Source organism: Anneissia japonica, unplaced genomic scaffold, assembly GCF_011630105.1.
Source record: "Anneissia japonica isolate Jap-2015-1 unplaced genomic scaffold, ASM1163010v1 scaffold288033_len957474_cov176, whole genome shotgun sequence".
NCBI lineage: Eukaryota > Metazoa > Echinodermata > Crinoidea > Comatulida > Comatulidae > Anneissia > Anneissia japonica.
In genome coordinates this window covers 133,818-156,564 of record NW_022715491.1, presented here as the reverse complement: position 1 = coordinate 156,564, position 22,747 = coordinate 133,818, and the positions used below count along the sequence as shown (strand labels likewise).

Below are 22,747 nucleotides of genomic sequence, written 5' to 3'. Positions count from 1 at the left end.
ATATTACACTTGATGACTACTTTGTCTTATCTCGTGCTGTTACGTAGAGCACGTAAAATCCTGAATGTACGACGCTATCAAAATATTAATTTCTATCATTTTTTATTTATAGGCCTATATTAGGTTTTAGCTGAATTGAGTTTTCACCTCTCCCCCCCCCCCATAGACACATGAATAAATATAATACCATTAGGTGAGTAAGCCCTGCCATAATAGCTACAGCCATCATTTTACTTGTCACTTTTGCACTTATTCAATTATAAGTCTAATCTACAAAGTATTTTGAGCAACTTCTCTTGATCATTCATAGCAATCTCTCACGCTGTTTTAAATATAGATTCCAGTGTTTTAAAATGGCGTTTTCTGAACTAATGTTCCCTAACAGCTAGCCAATAACCTGTTTACCGACTTTTTATGATCAAAGTAGAACTATAAAAGTGATGTTATAGCTCCATTTTATAACACACCCCTACTCCTTACTGAGAAAGCTACTCTAAGAGTATTTAAGTACGAGAGAAGTGGCACCATAAATGACGTGGCAGTGAATCATAAAACATTCACTGTGTATCCTTGGGCCTATAAATATGGTTATATTATTACTCAATACAATATGCAAGTTTTTCCGTAGACGTCATTGCAGTATTATGCTCAATGTCTTAGCCAAGATTTTCAAAAGTGCGGGACAATATCAGGGTGGGCCCACTTTACACGTAAATACAAACAATGTGGACCCATTTTATGCAAGTATGAAAAATCTGGACCCATTTTCTCATTTTACCCATTAGCTAAATATGAGAAATCTGGAACCACTTTTCAAAAGTGATAGTTAATTTTTAACTAGTTGACTTTTTTTTGCTTTCATTAGTTTTACTGTGGTGCAGCGAATGGGGATACATTGATTTTCTTCCCCCTCACCCCCACGCAAAACCCTGCAAATACATCACAAAGAAAACCTTGGATTAGAATACAATTTCAAAACATGAACAGATCCAGTGGCGGTTCCAGAAATTCAAAATAGAGGGGGCCTGGGGAAGTACTTTCACAAATGGGCCCCCTTGACTCTGTCACAAGATCTCTTACAATACAACTACAAGCTAGAATTTTCTGGAGATGATCCCAAACCTCTTCGCTATCATCTCATTTTCCACAGTGTCTTACTGTCTATGCTGCATGTTTTCTTAATCATTATTCTACAGCAGATAATATGTACAACCAAGTGTGGTTGTTGTCCTATTAACTACCATGTTTGTCATTAAAAAACACAAAACAACAATTTGAGAAAAAAATCTAACATTCAAGATTTTAATTCAAGCATCAGAAAAGTGCATAATGTTCTACATTTTATATTTCAGTAATTGAATTAACACATAATATATTTATTTAAATAAATAAATTATCACATTTTATTTTTAAATTCTTTTAAAATCTAATGTCTCAGAATCTGGAGATTAAATTGGAAATCATCAAATTTCATTAATAATTGCATTGTTGTTTCGGCAAGTATTATTGCTATACTGTATAAAACATATGTATTAAAAATATCAATAGTAATAATAATGTGACAATAGTAATAATAATGATAATAATTATTATTATTAACTTAAAGGTTTTTGATTGCTAACAGTAAGAAATCTAAAACCATAAATAATTATGTTGTCATATATTCAAGATCTTTGGCTTAGAATTTTTTCTCATTTATTTGGCTCAAAGTAGGCCTATCTCTGAGAAGCAACCACCTTACATTTTGAAATGTACACTGGTAATACACTCATAGCCATAGGGAAGATTTTGTGATGCACATGTTGCCATCATTACTTTATGCATACTTCACTTTGTTTATGTTACACAGCCTGTCATGCTGCTTATGTACTTAACTTGTCGATGCAAGTCTTCAGTATATACAAAAACGTATGGAACGGTAAATTTCGAATAATTTGGTTTTTATTTAGTTAAAATACTAGCGATTTCTAAGCACACAAGGAATCGGTGCATTACGAGCAACATTCTGAATCATATTCACAATGCATACATGCTGTTCTAGCTTAGAATACAAGACAAAATCCATGCTAATAATTACACACACCATTTTCGCTAAATTTGAAATGAAAATTTCTGAATAATAATAATATGTCGTTCTTATATAGCGCTTCATGCCTTTACAAGGCCTCCAAGCGCTTCATGTTACTACCCTGGTCATTGGATCAAACTCATTTGGAACACATTGAACACCAAATTAAATTAGTAAATGAATACCTGGCAACTACCACTGGGGACATCCAGAGGACTACACATTTTGCTCTATGCAGTTACCAGTGTTCTGTGATTGGTGACACAACAAATGGCAAAAAGAAAAAAAGAAAAAAAGGGGGCATAAAACTGGCAGTGTTTTTGGTTGTCAAAATACTCAAAAGAAGATCGGTGTCTGGAAAAACGAAATTTGCTCAGGCTAGGCTGTTGGACGTCTCCCCAGCATTGGTGGTGCTGTTTCAAAAGAGACCTGATAAAATGGTGCATACTAAAAAGACGAAAAGAATTGAAACCTTTCCTCTTCATAAGTGAGTATCTACACCATTCATTATGTGCAATTCTAATTTCTCATTTATTTTTCTCTGGTCTTCTTCACGACCTGAGTAGTCACCAGAAGCATTCTCCTCTTCTTTGAGATCATCCTAAAAAGTAAACATAGAAATGTAAATTTTCTACTAATTATTAAAACACCTCAATGTCACAGATTATATGTGATTTTGTCATCAGAGATGTGCCAGAATTTGCTGAAGCTAGGAGGGGGGAGAGGGAGGGGTACAGGGTCCTACGCTAACAGGGGTTCTGACAATTTCCAACAGACCCGAGCAAAGTCTGACTCCAAAATGTTGTGTCTGATATATTTGTTATGCTTATGAGTTGGCTTTCAGAAGTGGATTATATAAAAATTGCAAGTTTCTTGAGTAATTATTACTCTTGCAGTGTGGGAATGTATCGATCATTACTGTGCATCGTCAAAACAAACACAAATAAATATTGTTCTGGGTGCACAAACTACACACTTTCAAAAAAAGCTCAAGTAAAAACATTTGCGGTTGAAACTCCCCTTCAAAATTTGCCACTGGCACCTCACCACTGAACTGGGTACTGGTAGGCCCATTCAGCTAATGTTTTTCTGACAATACAAGAGAGTCAACTGTATTTGATGGAAATTATGTTTATGTGATTTGCAATGATTTTTTTTACAGTAAACTTACATCGTAGCCAAACTCTACTCCGCATCTCACAGTTTCCCTCCATGATTCTGGCATACAACAGAAGACTGTTTCAACAATTGGCGAAATCAGTTTGGGATTGACCTCTTTTGGATCCGTGCGACCTGAAAATAATTAAAACATCCAGCATCAGTTAATGCACATTTCTTTGGTTCTGAGTGTAATAATAATAATAGTTATAATAATAATAATTATTACAGTATTATAATTATTATGGTATTATTAATTGTTTATAATTAATAATAATAATTAATAATAATAATAATAATTGTGCAAGTCTTATATAGCGCATATTACGCATTTAATATGCACTTTACATGAAAAAAATGACCTTGAAATATCCTAATGTTACAAGAAAAGAAGATGGCAAAAATGCAGATTTTTTTTATTGCTCCATTCTCTGGTTATTTGAAACCTAAGTGTTAAAGGCTCACTGGAACAGCACTCACAGGAGCTCTAGTGAAAATGACATCTAGCTTGCCTATCCTACAATTATAAATACAATAAATCAGATGAGAGTAAAATTGCCAGAAAACTAAAGGAGAAAAAATATGTTGTGAAAATATGATTTTTAATGGACTTGGACATTTTAACTGAAGGTAATTTCTTTTATATCCTCCGGAAGGTCATTTTATGGATAAGCTAATGAAAAACATGAATGATCAGTTAACATAGTTATTTACAGTATTTATATATTCCAAGGTAAAGCAGTAGTGGATTCAGGCCAATTTTAATAATTTGTATATCACCGTTATTCATCTAACAAGATGCTTGATGTGCGGACTGTAGCTCAGTGAATATTTTTTACTCTTAAGGGTCCCTTTGTGTCTGTGCTACCCAGTAAACTGGTATCAGCAACCACAGGGGCTGTCAGTACCAGTACACCCGGTTATCACTTTACTGATCTCATACTGGTTTCTTCATAGATCACATGAGCCATTGTGTATATTAAGGATATAGGTTGCAGCACTCCTGCCTTAACCACTCCGACATTTGTCTCATCCATTGTGGACAGATAAAAATAGCTAGCAAGTTAAAGGTATTTGGGAAAAACCCATAACTTGCAGCATCATTGTGCTGAATTACGTATGGGCATGTTCCACGACTACAGTAGCTTCATTTCACACCATTCCATAATAAGGGCTAAAATAAACCATAGCATCGGGGTTCCACCTATACTCTTCTTAAAGAAACAATGGGTTCCTTAAAGTGCACACAAGCCAGATGTGTACACTGGATCTCCATTTTAGGTCTTTATCCGAGAAGACCAGGTTCTACCAACTGAAACCTGGGTGGGGAGCGGCTCAAAACCAGCACCCGTGTTACGGCTGTAGTTAGCTGCACTCCTGCCTTACTGCTCAGCCACTCGAGTCGCACATAAGAACAAGCTCAACATTATGGCGTCTTAGATTTACTTACCAGTAATAAAACTTGTTATCAAACCAACAACAACAACAGTTAGGCAGCCAATGGCACTGTACCACATGTAGGAGACATGGTACAAATCAGCAATCGGTGGACTAAAAGAAAAAAAAAATTCACAATGAACCTAATTTGATTTATTGAATAATGTAATAATTTTGTGTAAAAGTGAACTAAGGTATAGTAGTGTATTCTGAGCCTATAACTTAACATTATATTTATTAGTAGTATTACATTATTATTATCGTTCTTACTATTATTATTATCATTATTCGAAAAAAGGCAGCCTTTAGCAAACTTTTGTGAGGCTGTAAGTACTGGAGTGCCCTAAATATTTGCAGGAGGGGTCCAGAAAGAAAAAGGACACGCCTGAAATGACATAAGTTTAAATGATGTGGGGAACCGTCTCCTGTTATGTCACCCTCCTATCTTTGAGAGGCTTAAAAAACTTTTGGTGCACTATGTGTAAAAATACTGATTTAGAGGTAAAACCACTGGTGGGCTGTTCTGACATTGTGGTGAGATTGCACTGACCATCATCACCAGAATATGAATTTATAAGATTAAACTGAAAATTATTTCTCATAAATGAACTCCCCTCTTAAAAAAACAGCTGGTGGCTTTTGCCAACATCCGTTTAATTTTTTCTCTGCTTATAAAGCATTCTAACAGCAGGGGGAGTTCTGGACGTTGCAGACCATCACCACCTGTGGATCCATCCAAGGAATGTCATAATGTTTAGGTAATCAGTTTGTGAAGAATATTTGGCCAAATACTGCATTGCTTTATATAAAAGATTAGCACTGCTTTATATAAAAGTTTAGCATTGCTTCCCACAACCTACAGACAACTAGCCTGGTGACATAACCACTAGACTAACGAGCTTATGCTTAGTGACCAACGTTGAATCAGTCCCCAAGTAGCAGCAGGTACAGCAAATGCTATACCGATATAAGTTATATACAAGATTAATTTTCTAAAGTGTTAACATTGATTACTGCTACATCTATAGCTATAATTTTAGAAAGACCTTCATTTCGTTTCATTTGCCTTTGCAAATTAAAGACAACTTTGAACACAAAACATTTTAGAAAGACACCAAAAACTTTACAATATTTTTCAAAAGCTTCTGCCTTAGACTTTTTGGACAGTTTTCCAACTTCCTGATTTCTTGTCTCAATACCGGGAGTGTTAGTCGTCTTTCTCAAACAAAGAAGCAACAACTACTGTGAGCGAATAATTTTGTTATGTTGACAAAAGCAGGTAAGGTACTGATAATGAAATACTAAAAACTGGATTGTAGATTCAACATTTTGTAGATTCATGATAGAGTAAATTTTTTTTTTAACGACATTTTAATGGACATAAATAGGAACTCAAAAAAATGACACCTAAAAAAACAGTGGTATGGTATTTTTCTTCAAGATCTTTGCACGCATCTGGACGGTATAGTCATCACAATTGGATTGTACAGTACATGCTAAAATGTTGTGATAGATGTACACATTCCTTTATTTGTATGGACTTATTTTAGTGATTAATTATTGTATCACCCACACTCACTAAAGTGGTATGTTACTAAATATTACTCTGCTCCTTCCATTAAACAGTACTAACTTAAATTTGAGTAAATTCTCACATGTGTTACTTGTAGCATGACTAGTCCTCGTTCAACATTTTGTAGATTCATGATAGAGTAAATTGTTTTTTTAACGACATTTTAATGGACATAAATAGGAACTCAAAAAAATGACACCTAAAAAAACAGCGGTATGGTGTTTTTCTTCAAGATCTTTGCACGCATCTGGACGGTATAGTCATCACAAACCTTTGGTCAAATTAGTATATGATTAATGTTAATGACACTTTAAAGTGTTAGTATTAATAAAATAAAATTGTTTAATTGTGTATGCACCACAAACCGTATGCATAATAATTGCAAAAGCTAGAGCGAGCAGAGCAGTAGCCTTCAACAATGAAGTTTGCTCCTAAATGAAAGAAGAAGAAGACAGAAATATAATTTAATATTGAAAATACCGTAAAACCCTGAATTAAAGCCCTGTGCTGCTTCATTTTTTTTTTTTTTTTGGCAAACTTCGGATGGGCTTCTTTTCAAGATGGGCTTCTTTTCGAGGCTACTTTTGCAAAGTAAAGAAGGGGGGATTCTTTTCAAAATGAATACTGCAAATTTTGGGAATTCTTACTATAAAACAATAAATAGGGCCACTGTAAAATCAATTTGTATCATGGAGTATATTAACCGGCATTCAAATCACCTGAACTACTGTACAACCAAGCATGAATTTTAAGTTATTTCGTTCCTTTGAAATTCATGTATAGTGTATGTACTGTACTACTGAAGCTCAAAAAAACAAAGCTCATGTCGTCCTTTTCGAGGCTACTTTTGCAAACTGAAGAGGGGGCTTCAATTCAAGATGGCTTCCCCTCAAGATTAAGCCCATTGGGCTTCTATTCAAGGTTTTACGGTATTCACAAATATCTACTTGTAGTAGGATGGTCATGGGTAAAGCACATATGTACTTGTTTATTTATACTGTTTACTTATTATTACATATTATGAACATATATATATAATATTATATATATACATAAACATCAAATTTAAAACATCAAAATTAACTGTATGAAACTTCTTCCCTACAATAAGAGCGGATAGGAAATTGGAGATGAAAGAGTGCTAAAGAGGATGGAAATGAAGAGAATGAAATAGTTATAAAAATTGACATTGTAATTTTGTAATACTTACTCAGGTGGTCCAGCAGTGGGAACTGCAGTGGATATCATCGTCATTGTCGTAAATGTCGCATTTTCACTTTCGTAACAACCATCAACTGATGTCGGTAAAGTAGGATTAGTTGGCGGATAGAAATAAGCACCGATACTTATCCAGAAGGATAAGCCAAACCCAGACAGTAATCCGATTAGCCCACCCTTTAAAAAAGAAGACGTTAAACTATTTAAGTATGCATTAAATGCATACTCAAATAGTGTAAGTTTGCATTAAATGAAAGCAAAAAATAAATGATCAGTTATAAATTTAGAGAATAAACAATCATAAATTTAAATATAATGTTTATACGAGGAATAGTTTTACAATAAATTAAAACTATGCAAACGTAAATTATCCAGAAGGATAAGCCAAACCCAGACAGTAATCCGATTAGCCCACCCTTTAAAAAAGAAGACGTTAAACTATTTAAGTATGCATTAAATGCATACTCAAATAGTGTAAGTTTGCATTAAATGAAAGCAAAAAATAAATGATCAGTTATAAATTTAGAGAATAAACAATCATAAATTTAAATATAATGTTTATGCGAGGAATAGTTTTACAATAAATTAAACTATGCAAACGTAAATTATATATTAATATTATATATTTAATGGTGTATAGACATTAACTTTAAATAGACCTTGCGCCTATGAGATCAGCAAATATCATCTTTCAAATGATGGCCAAATACAATAATAAAAAAAGTAAATGGTTTTTGATAATTTAGTAAGCTTTTCTAAACCAACTTTCCCACTGCACTGTAATGTAATATACTGTACCCACTTGTCACGTTGGGGTCGAATTCAACACTAGCCACTAATTGCATGATCGGTGGTCTAGTGGTTATGACACCAAGCCTGTTATCTGAAGGTCATGGGTTCGATTCTCATCCAAATCACTTGAGAAAAAATTGTGAACACACTGAATATTCCATATTATAACTATAACACCTGAGGTAGGGCAAAACATTACTTTTATGAAATTTCCTTATATAAACAACATCCAAATATAATAATATAATTATCATCTTTGTTAAATTATTCATGTTATTCCCATTATTTTTAATTTTGTGTTATTGTTGTTGCTATTATTATAATTATAAAATAGTTACCCATTTATTAGCCCAAGGAAAGAATAAGCCTAGACTGTAAACACCCAATATAGGTCCTCCAATGACCCCAAGCAGACTAAGAGCAACTTGCAGTACTGGGCCTAGCTTAGATGAAGCAAATGCCATCCCTATTGCTACAACACCATAACAACAGGCTGTGAAGAAAAAGAAAATGTTTTGTTCATCAATTTAAAACAAAAGAAACATTATATGATATTAGTATTTGCACTTAACACACAGGTTGACACAAACACTGCAATTCTTTCTTGTCTCCTATGAACAATTTTGTAGAACACTTTGTGCAAACTTTATGAAGTTTGACCTTCTGCATGGCCAGTGGTGGCCCCAGAATTTGCCTGTGTGGGTGGTGATGTCCCTATCTGCTGATATCTCCCTTGACACTGTAAGTGGGCGTAGCCAGGGGGTTGCTCAGAAACTCTTGTATAGGATCTGGTGGGTGAAGCCCCTGGAATTTATGATAATTTAGGGATTAGAAAGGCATCTAACAATCTGTAAAAATACATATAACGTTTTTATCTCTCCCTGATAAAATTTGTTTTTATTTCTGACAAGGGGGCCCTGAACTTCCCTTTCCCTTTGTTTTTTGTCTTTTTTTTTCTGTAATGAATTGATGCATCTGTGAATCATTTTGTATTCTTCAAATTATTAACGCAACACAAATATTATTGTCTTTCAGACTTTGCATTTTAATAATTGTTGTCACTGATCTTTTAAAATATAGAGAAGGAATTTTTAATCACCTAGAATTTTAGTTACTAAAGTAGCTGTTGGATCTGGCAGGAAGGCCATGTTTCTACCACGCTGAAACGGTTTAATGACGTCCTCTAACGTGACAGCAGCGAGCGAGTTCAACCCAGATGACACCGTACTGCACAAAAGACAAGTTTCAATATCTATATATAATGTTTACTGATAAAAAAAATATTTGCATATTATACTTAAATTTTAAGATTTTTCATAACTTTCTTATGTCAAACAACATCCTGAGCATTTTATATTTAAATGTACAGTATGCTTCACTCACGGTAGACACAATAGTGAACTGTAGGACGGGTAGGACGGTAAAGACCAAAGTACAGTGTAATACAAGTTAACCTTAGGCGAGACTTTTTTTATTCTTTGTTTCGCATACTTATTTTTTTTAAAGATTATCGGAGGAGGGCGGAATAAAAATAAAATTTTGTTTAGCAAATAGTTTTGCCAAAACCATCCAGACGGAGGAGAAAATAAATATAAAATGTAACTGGTGAATGTAAAATAGGAATACCTCTATTCAGGGGACACCCCTATTAAGGGGACACTTTTTTGGTCCCGAAGGTGTCCCCTTAATAGAGGTTCTAGTGTATACCAACTCACCTTAACAAAGCTGAACCACTGGTATGGTGCTGACCAGAGTAACAGCGTAATATACCAAACTCACCTTAACAAACCTGAACAATTGGGATGTATACCACCAGAGTATATAATACCATGGAGGTATTATTGAGAAGGAGATCACTCGGCAACAGATCCCTTTGACGCGACAAACCTATGTGTTCCCCGCTTTTGGATCGGGCGCGGGTGTATTACCCTATAATTCACATTTTTTCGATAGCAACAACTTGGCAACGACATGCATTTATTTATACGCTTCCAGCAGAGCAGTTGTGCAATAAAACGTTTGATTTTACCCCATTAAATATCTTTATAATGAACAATGTTCCCCTGATTAGATTTTTTCGGGCTTTTGGTATGTTATTATTTGTATATTTCAGGAACGGATTCCGTAAAATATTTATGTTCAAATTACTTCTGTGTTCATTATAATTTTGTCTAAAGATTTAGTGGTTCGACTATAAAGCTAAGTCAGCGTAAAACTGAAAAATACTCAGATTTTGGATTCATTTTTCGAATAGTTAACCCTTGTTAACCCTAAAATGACTTAGTTTATTATAATCCTTAATCATTTATTAATTAATATCTGTTAAAATTAGAATTGGCGAATTTTGGAAAATTTATGAAAATTGAAGTTAAAATATACTATACTTTTATAGGTCATGTAAATGTTCTATTAAATTCGAAACTTTTCTTGGTGGAAAATATTAATATGTTTGATATTTTATGAGAGATAAATGTATCAGCTTCAAAATAGAAAAGATTGCGCAGCCATAGTGATTGACAGTATGTAGTGCGCATTGAGAATAGAAGATGCTCTCCATTTCGTCATGTTCAATTTTTTGGTCAACTATGCCTGCTGAAAATTTGATGGCGGGGAACGCATGGGACTTCAAAGGCATCACTCAAACGTTCTTTACGCGCTGCGGCAACTTTGATCTTGGTTCATTTGCATAGCGCTGCGTGCGCGTAGATTTGCCGAGTGATCTCCTTCTCAATAATACCTCCATGATAATACCAACTCAACTTTACCCCCTGAACAGTGTGAGCTCTAGGATATACTTTCTGGGGGAGGGGGGGTTAAGCTGTCTGACAGAGGGACTTGAGATCTTAGGGCCAAGCTGGGAGAAGAGTTTGAGAGGGGTCCCCCTCCCAAATGAGATTTTTTTTTTAAGGAGGAAACTCTGGATGGTCGGAAATGGCACTCTCAAACTGTGACAGACAATGTGTTGGCTTGGTGTGGGCCAACTTTTACATTTTTTATGGTCTGACTGCCCGATGAGGGGCTTATGACCTGTCCAGTGGGGTGTGGCTGAAGCGCCATGCCCCAACACCATTGGTATGGTATTAACCAGGGTACAGTATAATATACAAACTCACCTGAAGCAAGCTGAAACCATTGTTATGATTATCAACCAGATTGTAAAGTGTACAACTACAACAGGTACTGTATGGTTTTGAAGCGGGTACAGAATAACATGTGCCAACTCACCTAAGAGCACCACTAAATATTGCAGCCACAAACAAGCCAGGCAACCCCTTGATGAAGCCAAGTTGATCCATGACATAGAATGGAAGAAGCTGATGTAAGCAAAAATGTAATGAACATGTCAAGGACATATAGTTGTGAAAACAATACTCTTATGTCTGCAACAGTAATGCAATATGTGCATAGGTTTCATGAACCAATTAAGGCATCAATCATTACTCTAATTAACTAACCAATCAATAAACCAATAATTAATTAACAAATCAAATCACATAACCAATCAATTACTTAGCCAATCAACAGATTAACTAATCACTCATCCAATCAGTTACCAAACAATTACTGTAATCGGTATGTGGTACATGTTGAATTGTTTGATAATTACATGTCTTCTTAATTATTACTGTATTTGCTAATTACCACTTACCAGCAGATATAATAATCACATACATTATCAACACATGAAACATGCCAATATATGTTCTTATGCATGTACAGTATCTTCTAAGTGCTGAATCAAATTCTCACCTGAAACTCGTATTTATTAAACACCTGACATTCAGTGAGTTATCATAGTTAAATCATTGAAGAATTTCATCTGATTCTTTATAAATTATAGCTGGATTATTTTTTTTTCATTTTATTAGAACCAACTATCAGAACTACTGAGGTAATATTTATTATTATTATTATTATTATTATTATTATTAATAAAATGAAAAAAAAAATAATCCAGCTACCATAGTTAAAATTTATATTTTTGTTTTAAATACAGTGAACCAACTCTCTTTCAACAACATAATTTGTATTTTGAATTAATAACTTGAACAAAACACTGAAGAGGAAACTGACATAAAAAAAAAAAAAAAAAAAGTCATCTGTGGTAGGTTGCTCACCCAGCCATAAGAAAATCTAGCTATTTACAAAGTGTGGAAGCTTGGATTCAATGGTTAGCAATGCCTATTTTAAAGAATAGGAATATTTTTTGGGCTTGATTCCTCAATCCCCAAGTGCATCTAGAGGTTTTTTCAATAACTTGTACAAGAAATCCTACTATAATTATTATTATTGCTATGGTGTACATCCAATTAAAATTGCATCTACTTGTATGTGATCTGTATGTAGTTCCAGCTGCCTGAGGCATTATCAATTATTACAGTCTAAGTGCATTAGAAGTGATAGCTTAGCCAGCATGTAATACCAATATCTTAAGTTCAGTATTAATTTGTACTCTCATCGATTTTTACATGGTTGTCCGAAACACCTGCCCGCAAAATTAGCAAATCAAGAGCAAACAGGAAAGTGAATTGTTAAACAAAGACCAAAAATACAAGAAACAAGAACATATAAAATATAGAAATTGCAGATGATTCAAGAAAATTAATTAATTAATAAATACTATTATAATAATTATCTATCTATCAATGTGTAATACAGGATCTACTCTTCTTTGTGCTTGGACACAGTGGAGGCTCTAGAAACTTGCCGACGGGGGTTCCAACAATTTGTCCGAACTACATTAAGTGCCACTGCCAGTGCTGGTACAAGATGAAAATAGCCTGGTTCTCATGAGAGCCCTAGTATCCGGATCGGGAGCTAATCGTTAGCGCTAACCGTTAGCACCTGCATGAGAACGCCCAATCGGTTAGCGCTAACCGTTAGCGGGATCCGGATATGATACGTTAGCAAGCGCTATCAGTTAGCAAGTTGAGGGCGTTTCTATCATCAACCAATCACACGTACGCGTTTACAATTTCCAGTTTCTTATTGGCCAGTGATTCGATCATCATATTGTTTGTATCCGGATCAGGATTTTCTCGCATGGACGCACGGCAGCTAACGGTTAGCAGGATCCGGATCCTGCTAACCGTTAGCTGCCGTATGAGAACATAGCCAAAATCAACATGCGTATACAAACCTGATCTGCCTTGCTGACATAACCAGCCTTTATGGGATCACAATCAGCATACATGGCAAATATAACCAGTCCACACATCATGGTCAAACTTATCAACAGGGACATCAAAGGCAGGTTAAAATACAATGACCTGGATAAAATTAATATAAGTTTAGTATTCAAAGCTAACAAGTCATTGGATTTCGGTGTGACCACCAATGAGAGTAACCCACGGAAGTCGGAATGCACACCTTTTTTGTGTTGATCAGATTAGGCAGTACACCGGAAGACAATCCCGTACACACAATCCTATACAAGAGTGCACTGCGTTCTTTAACATGCACATGGGCAATATTGAACACAGGCCATAGCTTAAATTTCTCCCAAAAATGGTTTGATCTTTATACTTGCATTTCAGGCTTCAAAATTAAGCCCACAGAACCCAGCGAATAAAATAAACCAAGAACCGAAGATTAACAGTGGATCACCACGGTTTAGCGCACACAGTGGCTGCCTGAAAAATAATAGAGTTGGATGATATTTTTTCATCAATTTATTCACCATAGTAGACACCATAGTGAACTTACTGTCAAAGACATAGAATGTAATGGTGTCACCAACAAGCCATCTGCACACGCGAGAACATTAAGTTCTCATTATCACATGCATTCTAGGATGCAATTTGGTGTGAATCTACGTTGTAGGATGGGTAGGACGGTCACAAATGAGTGAATTCATTCTAGCGTCACATCGACCTTATCATAAGACTATCATAGGGTTACTAGAGTTTATTTGACTTACAGTTTTGCATCTCTTAATGTTGGACAGCTGAGGTAACGTTGCACCGAAGCCTGGTTGCACCCAAAAATACCCAGCCAAGTAAATGTTCCACCAATTATCAGATTCCAAACTGTATGGCGATTTGTGATGTCAACACTAAAGCTGTAGCAAATAAGATTTACTTTTTATTATCATAAACTGCTAAAAAAAAAAACGATAAAAACCAGATAATAACTATATATACTTAGTATGTACAGTATTTTGGAAATATTGTCTGCTTTAAAATCATGACAATGATAAAGAACTATTGCAGGTAAGTACTGAAAAGCAGTGGCATTTCTAATGGCATGGGGGAGGGTTGGGGACTCTTTCCAGGTACCCCTCTAGAAATTTGCTTACAACTAGCCCCTCCCTACCTTTGCACCTCTAAGCCAACACCCTCCCCCACCCCCAATCTTATGTCAATACATAAGCCACTGCTGAAAAGATAATATTTGATCAGACTGATTTAAGTACAATGAGCTATGTCCAACTTTAAACAGACTGAAATAATTGTGCATAAAGTTGTTTAATCAGACAGCACACCGGCTAGGTGATGATTGGACTTTTTTTCATTTTTGGACAATTTTTCATTATTTTCTCTCAGTTCAGCTCATGAAGACCTAATCATTTATGCACTAAACCACTAATTCCAATTACTACAAAAAATTCACTTACAGTATGTAGGGTTCTTGCAAATTCACGATATTTGCATGATTTTACCATTTTTAATAACGCATTATCAATTGTCTCCCGGATGTCAGTGTCAATGGGTATCACTATCCACAGAAGAATATAGTTGAACATGTTTAAGAAAGCTTACAGTATTTAAACAGATTTCCCAGATGTGGATTCTTCCAACTTGGGACCCTCGTCAATGTCAAGCATTGGTAAGCCTGACAACATAAACATCAGATAGTATATATGCCTATATTACTGTACATTCAAGACATATGACATGTACATGTACACTATATTGGGTAAAACTGACAAGACCAACATACTCCCAAGTATTTATCCTGCCATTTTGTTTGTTGATTTCCCAAATGTTTCCAAAGCCATCAAGGGCAACACTTCCTTGGATGATGATCGTCAGCAAACCGATGAACATGATACACGATTGGAAGACATCTGTCCAGATTACAGCTTTCAATCCACCCTGCAACGTTGTACGACAACAGAAGTAAAGCATAACATATTCAAATAAAGAGCAGTGGTGTAACAAAGAGGACCAAGGCCGTTGGCTTATTCTTCTTGGGACCACTAGCCTGGGGGCTTGGTCCCGGTACAGAACTTATCCAAGTCTTTTAATGGTTTACAGGTGAGACTTTTTCTGTACCATGTTTAGCGAACCCGCTGGCCGCTAAATAATGGTGATTTTGAATAAAAATAAAATTTTACTTTTGGCCAATTACCCACCGCTACAAAAAATTACAATTTCAGAAAAAAGTGTTTCTTTAACTTTCATAACGCCCGCCGCTGTCTTGAAATCTCCAAAAATAAAGTACATGCATGTATATTTCTTCCTAATTATATAAATTTTGCACTTTCAACCTCATGTGTACCACACAACCAACAAAGAAACTTACCAAAGAAGTATAGAAAGTACAGACTAGTCCAATGCCAACAATGGATCCATATAAACTCAAGCCAGTCACTGCAAAAGACAACATTAATGTAATTTTAATGAAGCATTTAAAAAACTATCATACACCAGTATGTAATTGTTTCCAAGTTCCTTGGATTTTTTTGTGATTACTAATTCGTCTCTGTTACCATTCTCTATGTTTTTTTGTTTTTTTTTTTATCTTCGAGAAATGAAAATCTAAACACAATATCAATTCAGTTTTACTTGCACTTTTACATCAGTGGCACACTTTAAAAAAACAAAGGTGGGTCCTAAAAACAAAACCAGAATATCTATCAATTTATTTAATATAATTTCTACCATTGAAAAGGTTGGCATAGAGTACATTATTATGTTATGATTTTGCTTTTGTCAAACATCAACTAAGATCTTTAGGATTAATGTTTATATTTACAGCTAAATACAATACAGGATTGCTATAAAGCATCTACTACAGTATATACGATATCATCATACAGATCTGTTCAGATTTTTTTTTTACAAAACAATCATGATGCCTAATGATGCCTGATGATATCACATCATGACCATATTATGTATAGACACATCATGACTACAGTTTTGTCAAAGAAAATTTGATAGCGTGGACAAAGCAAAAATTAACAGTACAGTAGATTCAAAATTCTTTGTGTCCTTTCAGAAAACCAATTGGTACATCACATCGCAAAACAAAGTGCAAAATAAATAGAAATCAACAACAATATAATTATAATCAGGCCCTAAATCCTATTTGACATTTTGATTAAGAATTCTAATGGATAGTGACGAATGAGTTGAGATACCTACTTGTTCTACAAGTTTGTGATTTTAATCTTTTACCTGATGGTAGGCAAGTAAAAGATGCATTTAGTGGGTGGGAACTATCATTCTGTCAATTCCATTTGGCAAGGGATGTGGTGGTTTCTACTGCGTCTGACAAATTTACAGGGAACAATTTGTGGGGAAAAAATACTACCCAAAATCGCCTACCTCCCCCCCCTGCCTATGTATGCAAACTGCATAAATTTACACTCACAGATCAAAATGGATAATGTACAGTAGACAGACAATTTGCTATGAGTAAAACAATGGCTTCAATTTGGTAAAGCAGCGAAATCTACTTCCCCTTGTTGATTGGATGATTGGGACACTCCTCCTTTGCAGGAGGTAACATTCACTACTCCACTTCAAACCATGTTGTAATTGTTACAGTACAATACTACATGCTATTTTTGTTAACTTAATTTACACAAATTCTTTGAAGGGCAAAACAGCAATCAGTAAATGTCTGAGTGCAACATGATGAGTTGGTATAGTAAACATAATATTTGCTGGCACTTTTGGTATAGTACGAGATATCTCAACATATAATAGATTTCTTATCTGGTGGTACTGTACATAATAGATTGTATTTATGGTACCATAATCTGGTGTACTAATTGAAACCACTATGTTTACACAGTGGACAATAAAAATGATAGTATTGATACTGTAATCTGTTTATTTGTCAAATAATTTATTATGACCTTGGAATTGTGACCTTAAAAGAATCTGCCTGTGTTTTACTGTTGAATCAGTAAAGAACAAAGTTTGAAAATTGCATAATTTGTATTAAGAGCTTCCAAGAGGAAACATTTTCCATGAAAATAATCAGACATCCCATTTGCCAACTCTATTTGTTCATTGTCTTACTAAAGACAAAAAAACTATAAAAGTCGAACTATTAAATCATGATGGCTTATATCAGTCTTTTCTGAGTTTGTTTCATACTAATGTGGATTGGATTGGATTGGATTGGATTTATTCGGTGGAAACACCAGGGATAGCCCACAAAAGTCTAGAAGAAGACTTATTTCCAGTGGGGTCCTTCTGGTGGTGATTGGGCAGTACACCGGAAGGCAATGATCCCCTACTCTTAACCGAAGAGTGCACTACGTTCTTTAACATGCACATGGGCCATCAATGAACATGGACCAACGACTTAAACGTCTCATCCGAAAGACGGTGCGCTATTATAACTTGTATTTTCAACCCTCCAGCTGAAATACTGTACAAGGAGAGTCAGCGATGGGAATTGAACTGGGGACCTAGAGATCTCCACGATTCAGCGCACACACAGTGGCTACCACCAGATTAGCGGACTGAGCTTAACTGCTCACAATGTGTACTATCTCATGTCAAACTTATCAGTGAAACCCATACGGTATCATACTGTAGGCTAAGAAGAACCAGTTGTTGTATACTGTATTTCTATTGAAGTATTTAAAAAAACGAACAACTTACAGTATAATGTTATAATGTAAACTGGAGCAACAGAATAGAGAAACCAAACATTTTTAAAACTACATACTGTACAGCACCAACAAGCGCCCCACTTTAAAAATGTTGTGGTCCTCAAACAAACACCATCTATAAAAAGTTACATATGAATTTAATGCCTCCCTTGAATAAATGCCCCAAGGGGTTTTTTTTTTTCTGGAATAAATGCCACCTCCCCCACACAAATGACTAATCAAATTTAATGAAAGCAACATTACTCTCAACACAGTCTATCAATGTCCCACTCCAGTAAAATTACACTGGGATCAGTAAGACTTTATGATCAAGCAATAACACATTTCATGGTACAGGATATCACTGAAATTAATGGGCATTCATTTGAATACACATCCACATTACACCAAAAGAAATAAACTCCCCTTTTGAATAAATCACTCCCCCCCCCCCACCAACCATAAAAATACATTTATACTTTAATTGCTTACTGTAGGTCAAATTACTGTACCTGCATTAAGTGCCAGAGCTGGTGCATAGAGAACAACTGACATGTACATTACCTAGAAGGAAAAATAATGAAATTTAAATAAAAAAATTATAACTTGAATTTTATTGTATAACCATTCAGTGTTTTCTTTCTAAAAAATAGACACTTTTCTGGCATTGTGGATCAATTAAAAAAGAGATTTACTACCATAAACCATTTTGTTGAGTCCCTGCTACTGTACTCTTAGTTCACTGGTGCAGGTAAATCACTCCTTCCTACAGCAACAATTGTAAGTCACACCAACTGACTACCGCCCCCACCCACATCATGGACATGGAGAGCAGCTGGTCCCAGTAATTGGGTGAAAATACTAAAAATGATTTAAGTTCATTCTCTATTTTCACAGCCCTTCATCAGGTAGAAACCTGCCTACGCCCCCAGTGAGTTATGAACTTTAGTTACACCTTGATTAAATTCACATTTTTAATTCCGAAGTTAACTAAATCTTCACTATTTTTCCAATTGCTTTTTATTTCCTCAATTACTGTACTATTCTTTCCTTGCATTATTCTGTGCATGGACGAAGATCATTGGCCAAGATTGTTAAATGGATATGCCACGTAGGACAGACTTGATTAAGTTCACTTATTGGCATATCCTTGGCGCTTGTGCCTAAGGAAATTAAAATGAAAATGAAAACAAACTACAGTAAATTACAACATACTGTAACAAACATGATCTACAAAGGTACTCTCATATTTTTTGCCTACCATGGGGCAGCTCTACACATGGTTCTTGTGTATAAAACAAGGCTTAAAATAGCAATTTACAATAAAAAAAAAACAAAAACATAGGGTTGCTTTATACGTGCGACTACAATATTTAGATTTTTTAAATCATGTTTGTCATAAGTGTGGATCGTCTGTAACATACAAATTTATTACTGTAATGAAACATAAATGCTCTACTGACATAGTTATTATTAATTACAGGGATGTACAGTAGTTACAATATGGCCATGGTTTCAAACTCGGGTGTCATCTTATACGCCAGTATATACGGTAATTAAAATCCTCCACGCACGGATCAAACACATACAGCGTAGTGGTGTGCACAAAAATGGCTAAGTAGTGCCACACTTTATGTAGTGCCACACTTTACTTCCAATTTAAGAGCATTTTTGGAAGGGATAGGGAAGGCCAAATAGAAAAAGTAATACATTGTTTAATGTCACTTCCAACTCCCTATTTTTCAACCTCGCGTATTTTCAAAAAATATCTTAAATTGGTTGTGAAATGCTTACTAAAATTACTTGGCATACAGCAAATTAACCAAATAATTATTATTTGATTCTTTGTTCTGTATGAAGGGAAAGAGATTCATGTATCAGAACCAAGCTTGATTTTAGGGCACATAGAAAAAATTATTAGATTATCACTCTTTTTAAAAAAAAAATGATGAGGGAGGGCATTTTTTTTTTTTTTTTAATCGGAACAATAGATTATTTCGCCTTTGTTTTTATCGATGAAGGAGGGACTGTTTATATTTGGTCTTTAATAGCAAATATTGTATAAAAACTGGTTTAATTTTATAGTTTTTTAAAGAAAATGTATTTGAAGTCACAATACTGCATTGTTATTGTTATGCTGTTGACATAATTGATGCGGCAAAACAATTTTTTTTTTTATTCCTGCATCAATTTTTCCAGAATTTTTGAAGCAGACAGTGAGTGATAAACTAATAAATTTATCTTATTTGCCCTTAAACGACAAACAAAAGCACTATGAATCACTACAAACAATACAGGTTATTAGTATTAACTTACCATGTGGTGTACAGTAACAAGAATACATTGCTTCGGCATTGAGGTGATGTGTCTATAGTCTAAATTTTTGTTGTAAATTCTTAAGAAACCACCCTCCCCTCTATTTCTAAATGGATGACACACTAGAGAATTTAATGGTTTTTTTATAATTGTTAAAACACCTTTTTATACTGTAATTATACAGTTATTATTCTTACAGTATACTGTAGTACTATAATAATAATACAAGGTATGCATTAATATTATTACAGTACTACGGCGTACTGTATGTAGTATGATACAGTTAAGAGGAACCTTACCATATAAAATATAAATGCTCCAGTTGCTATAACACGAACCAAGATACTAAATCGTAGTTCAAGATACTGTTTAACAAAAGCAAAATATTTATATGAATGCATTAAAAAAACATTAAACTCTGTATATTTAATTTATAGAATAATTAATGACCAAAGCAAAGAATTTACAATAATAATTAATATTGATATTTAATATTTGATATGGACAAAAGTTTGAAAAGTACAAGATTAAATGTATTTTTATAACTTTAAAATATAATGTTCTTTTCCATAATGTTCGGACAACCATGTAGGCCTTAATTATGCCTACAGTACTTGGCCTCCTAAATTCAAGCTGCTAGGCCTGGGCTATCGTATCGGCAAAACAAAATTGCCCGAACTGACCTTGGTGGCCTTTTTTAGGCATATTTAAATAACAAAACAAATAGTATACCAACCTCATAAACACTTGTAAGTTTAAGTCGATAAAACACAGGTATATAACAATGTGCGGTGAGCATTGTCATTAGAGGATACGACAAAATAACAACCCAAAATTCTGTACCAAAAAGATAGCATTCAGCCGGTGTACCAAGCAAAGCTATAGCTGACATCCAACTAGCCAGTAAAGAAAATCCGACCGCGAAGAAACGCATTGAGCGGTCTGCCATCAAGAATTTTTGAGTGGTTTGTTGTCCCCCATCCTTGAAACCGTAGTATATCCCAATAGCAGCAGAAATGACCAAAACAAGTGCAAATACGACGTAGTCGATTATGGTAAAGCTTGCTACCTCTCCAGCAGACATTTTAAAAGAAGCTGCAGATTATAATTCTTCATCAACAACCTCTCATTACCAACTCTAGCTAGGTTAGTTCACACACGCACACTCCCACGTGGTTTTACCTAATAGTAAAGAACGGTTGCCTTTTAAAGATGACGTCAGTTCTTAGCGTTCAAGCGGTTTACTGTTGTTATTATTATGAATATGCATTAGCACAGTGGTGGCTATGTATTATCCAAAGGCTGCGTGTGGTTGGTCGCCATCCAAAATTGGAGTCAAGCTCAAGGAATCAAGGAATATTGTCGCCAATGCAACATGCCTAACCAGTAGGCCTACCCTCTTCGAAAAATAACTTGTAATTTATTTATTAGTGTATTTTTGTTGTTGTAATGAATTATATAATTGTTAGGCCCCATAAAAAAAATTATTAATTTATCACCCCTTCCCTTGTCACTTTTGGGGAAATTCAGATTTTTTTTTTTTTTTTTTTTTTTCAAGCAACATATATTTTTATTTAAAACGGTCGAAGTTTTTACTGGTACAACAAAAACATATCTTATAAATATAAATTTGATTCCATTCCTATGAATTTTTATATATGTGTCCCTAACCATTGATTTACTTAAGAAAATCGGTAAAATGGGGGCATGGTTAGATAAAAAAAAAAAAAAAAATTCCTTTCTCATCAGTTTTTATTCTTTGATAGGGTGATAAACTAATAATTTTTTTATGGGGCCTTATATCTTTTTTACGACTTCTAAAACTTATTTTATTTTTCGAAAAAAATTATTTTTTAATGCAATTTTGCTTTTTAAAGAACTTTACGATGCCTTGGAGAACCCTCGATAGTGTTTACTTTTGGTTCCATAACATAGAGGGCATTTCTTATTTTATTTTTCTCCTAAAACTTTGTAATAAATAAATACAAACTGATAAATATTACAACAAAATTTGGATCAAGATGCTCTGTTAATATTTATAAGGAGTAAAAGTTATACTATCTAAATTAATTGACCTAAAAACAGACCCATGTAATGTATACATGGATATAAACTATTCAAATTAGTTTTGCTGCGTAGCACCGTAAACACTATATAAACAAATAGATAAATAATAATAAAAACAGTGCTCGAAACAATAATATTATTCGTAGGCCTATTAAGCATCCCTTCTCAATGTCTCAAAAGTTCCATTATTCAGTTGTGTATGTAAAAAGTGTTATGGTGGGATTCAAAAACCTGCTATCTTCATGATAGTCTCACATTTAATTATGCTTTCTATGAAACC

The 22,747-nt window shown here is 34.5% G+C and overlaps 1 protein-coding gene across 2 annotated transcripts; it reads right to left on the bottom strand.

Moving 5' to 3' along the window:
- Nucleotides 1–1,924: 1,924 nt before the first annotated feature.
- LOC117109263 (sodium-coupled monocarboxylate transporter 2-like) lies at nt 1,925–21,630 on the bottom strand. Of its 2 annotated transcripts, XM_033251534.1 has the most exons (14): nt 21,137–21,626; nt 20,700–20,765; nt 18,597–18,648; nt 15,774–15,841; nt 15,189–15,343; nt 14,167–14,307; nt 13,387–13,516; nt 11,472–11,560; nt 9,346–9,473; nt 8,585–8,739; nt 7,447–7,631; nt 4,677–4,777; nt 3,240–3,361; nt 1,925–2,669 (listed from the first exon to the last, which is right to left on the bottom strand). In XM_033251534.1, exons 1-14 carry the CDS (start codon nt 21,482–21,484, stop codon nt 2,550–2,552), a joined length of 1,860 nt encoding a protein of 619 aa, XP_033107425.1. In that variant the 5' UTR covers nt 21,485–21,626; the 3' UTR covers nt 1,925–2,549. The 2 variants fall into 2 exon arrangements, with proteins under 2 accessions (XP_033107425.1, XP_033107426.1); XM_033251535.1 differs by lacking the exon at nt 20,700–20,765 and having other exon boundaries at nt 21,137–21,630.
- Nucleotides 21,631–22,747: the final 1,117 nt, after the last annotated feature.

What these genes read in the sequence shown, in the direction of transcription:
- LOC117109263 (XM_033251534.1), bottom strand. Translation starts at nt 21,484, where the DNA reads ATGTCTGCTGGAGAGGTAGCAAGCTTTACCATAATCGACTACGTCGTA. An exon ending in TTCCTTGGGCTAATAAATGG is followed by an intron (nt 7,632 to 8,584) that starts GTAACTATTTTA and finishes TCTTTTTTAAAG; the next exon opens with GGTGGGCTAATCGGATTACT. An exon ending in GAGTAGAGTTTGGCTACGAT is followed by an intron (nt 2,670 to 3,239) that starts GTAAGTTTACTG and finishes TTTACTTTTTAG; the next exon opens with GATGATCTCAAAGAAGAGGA.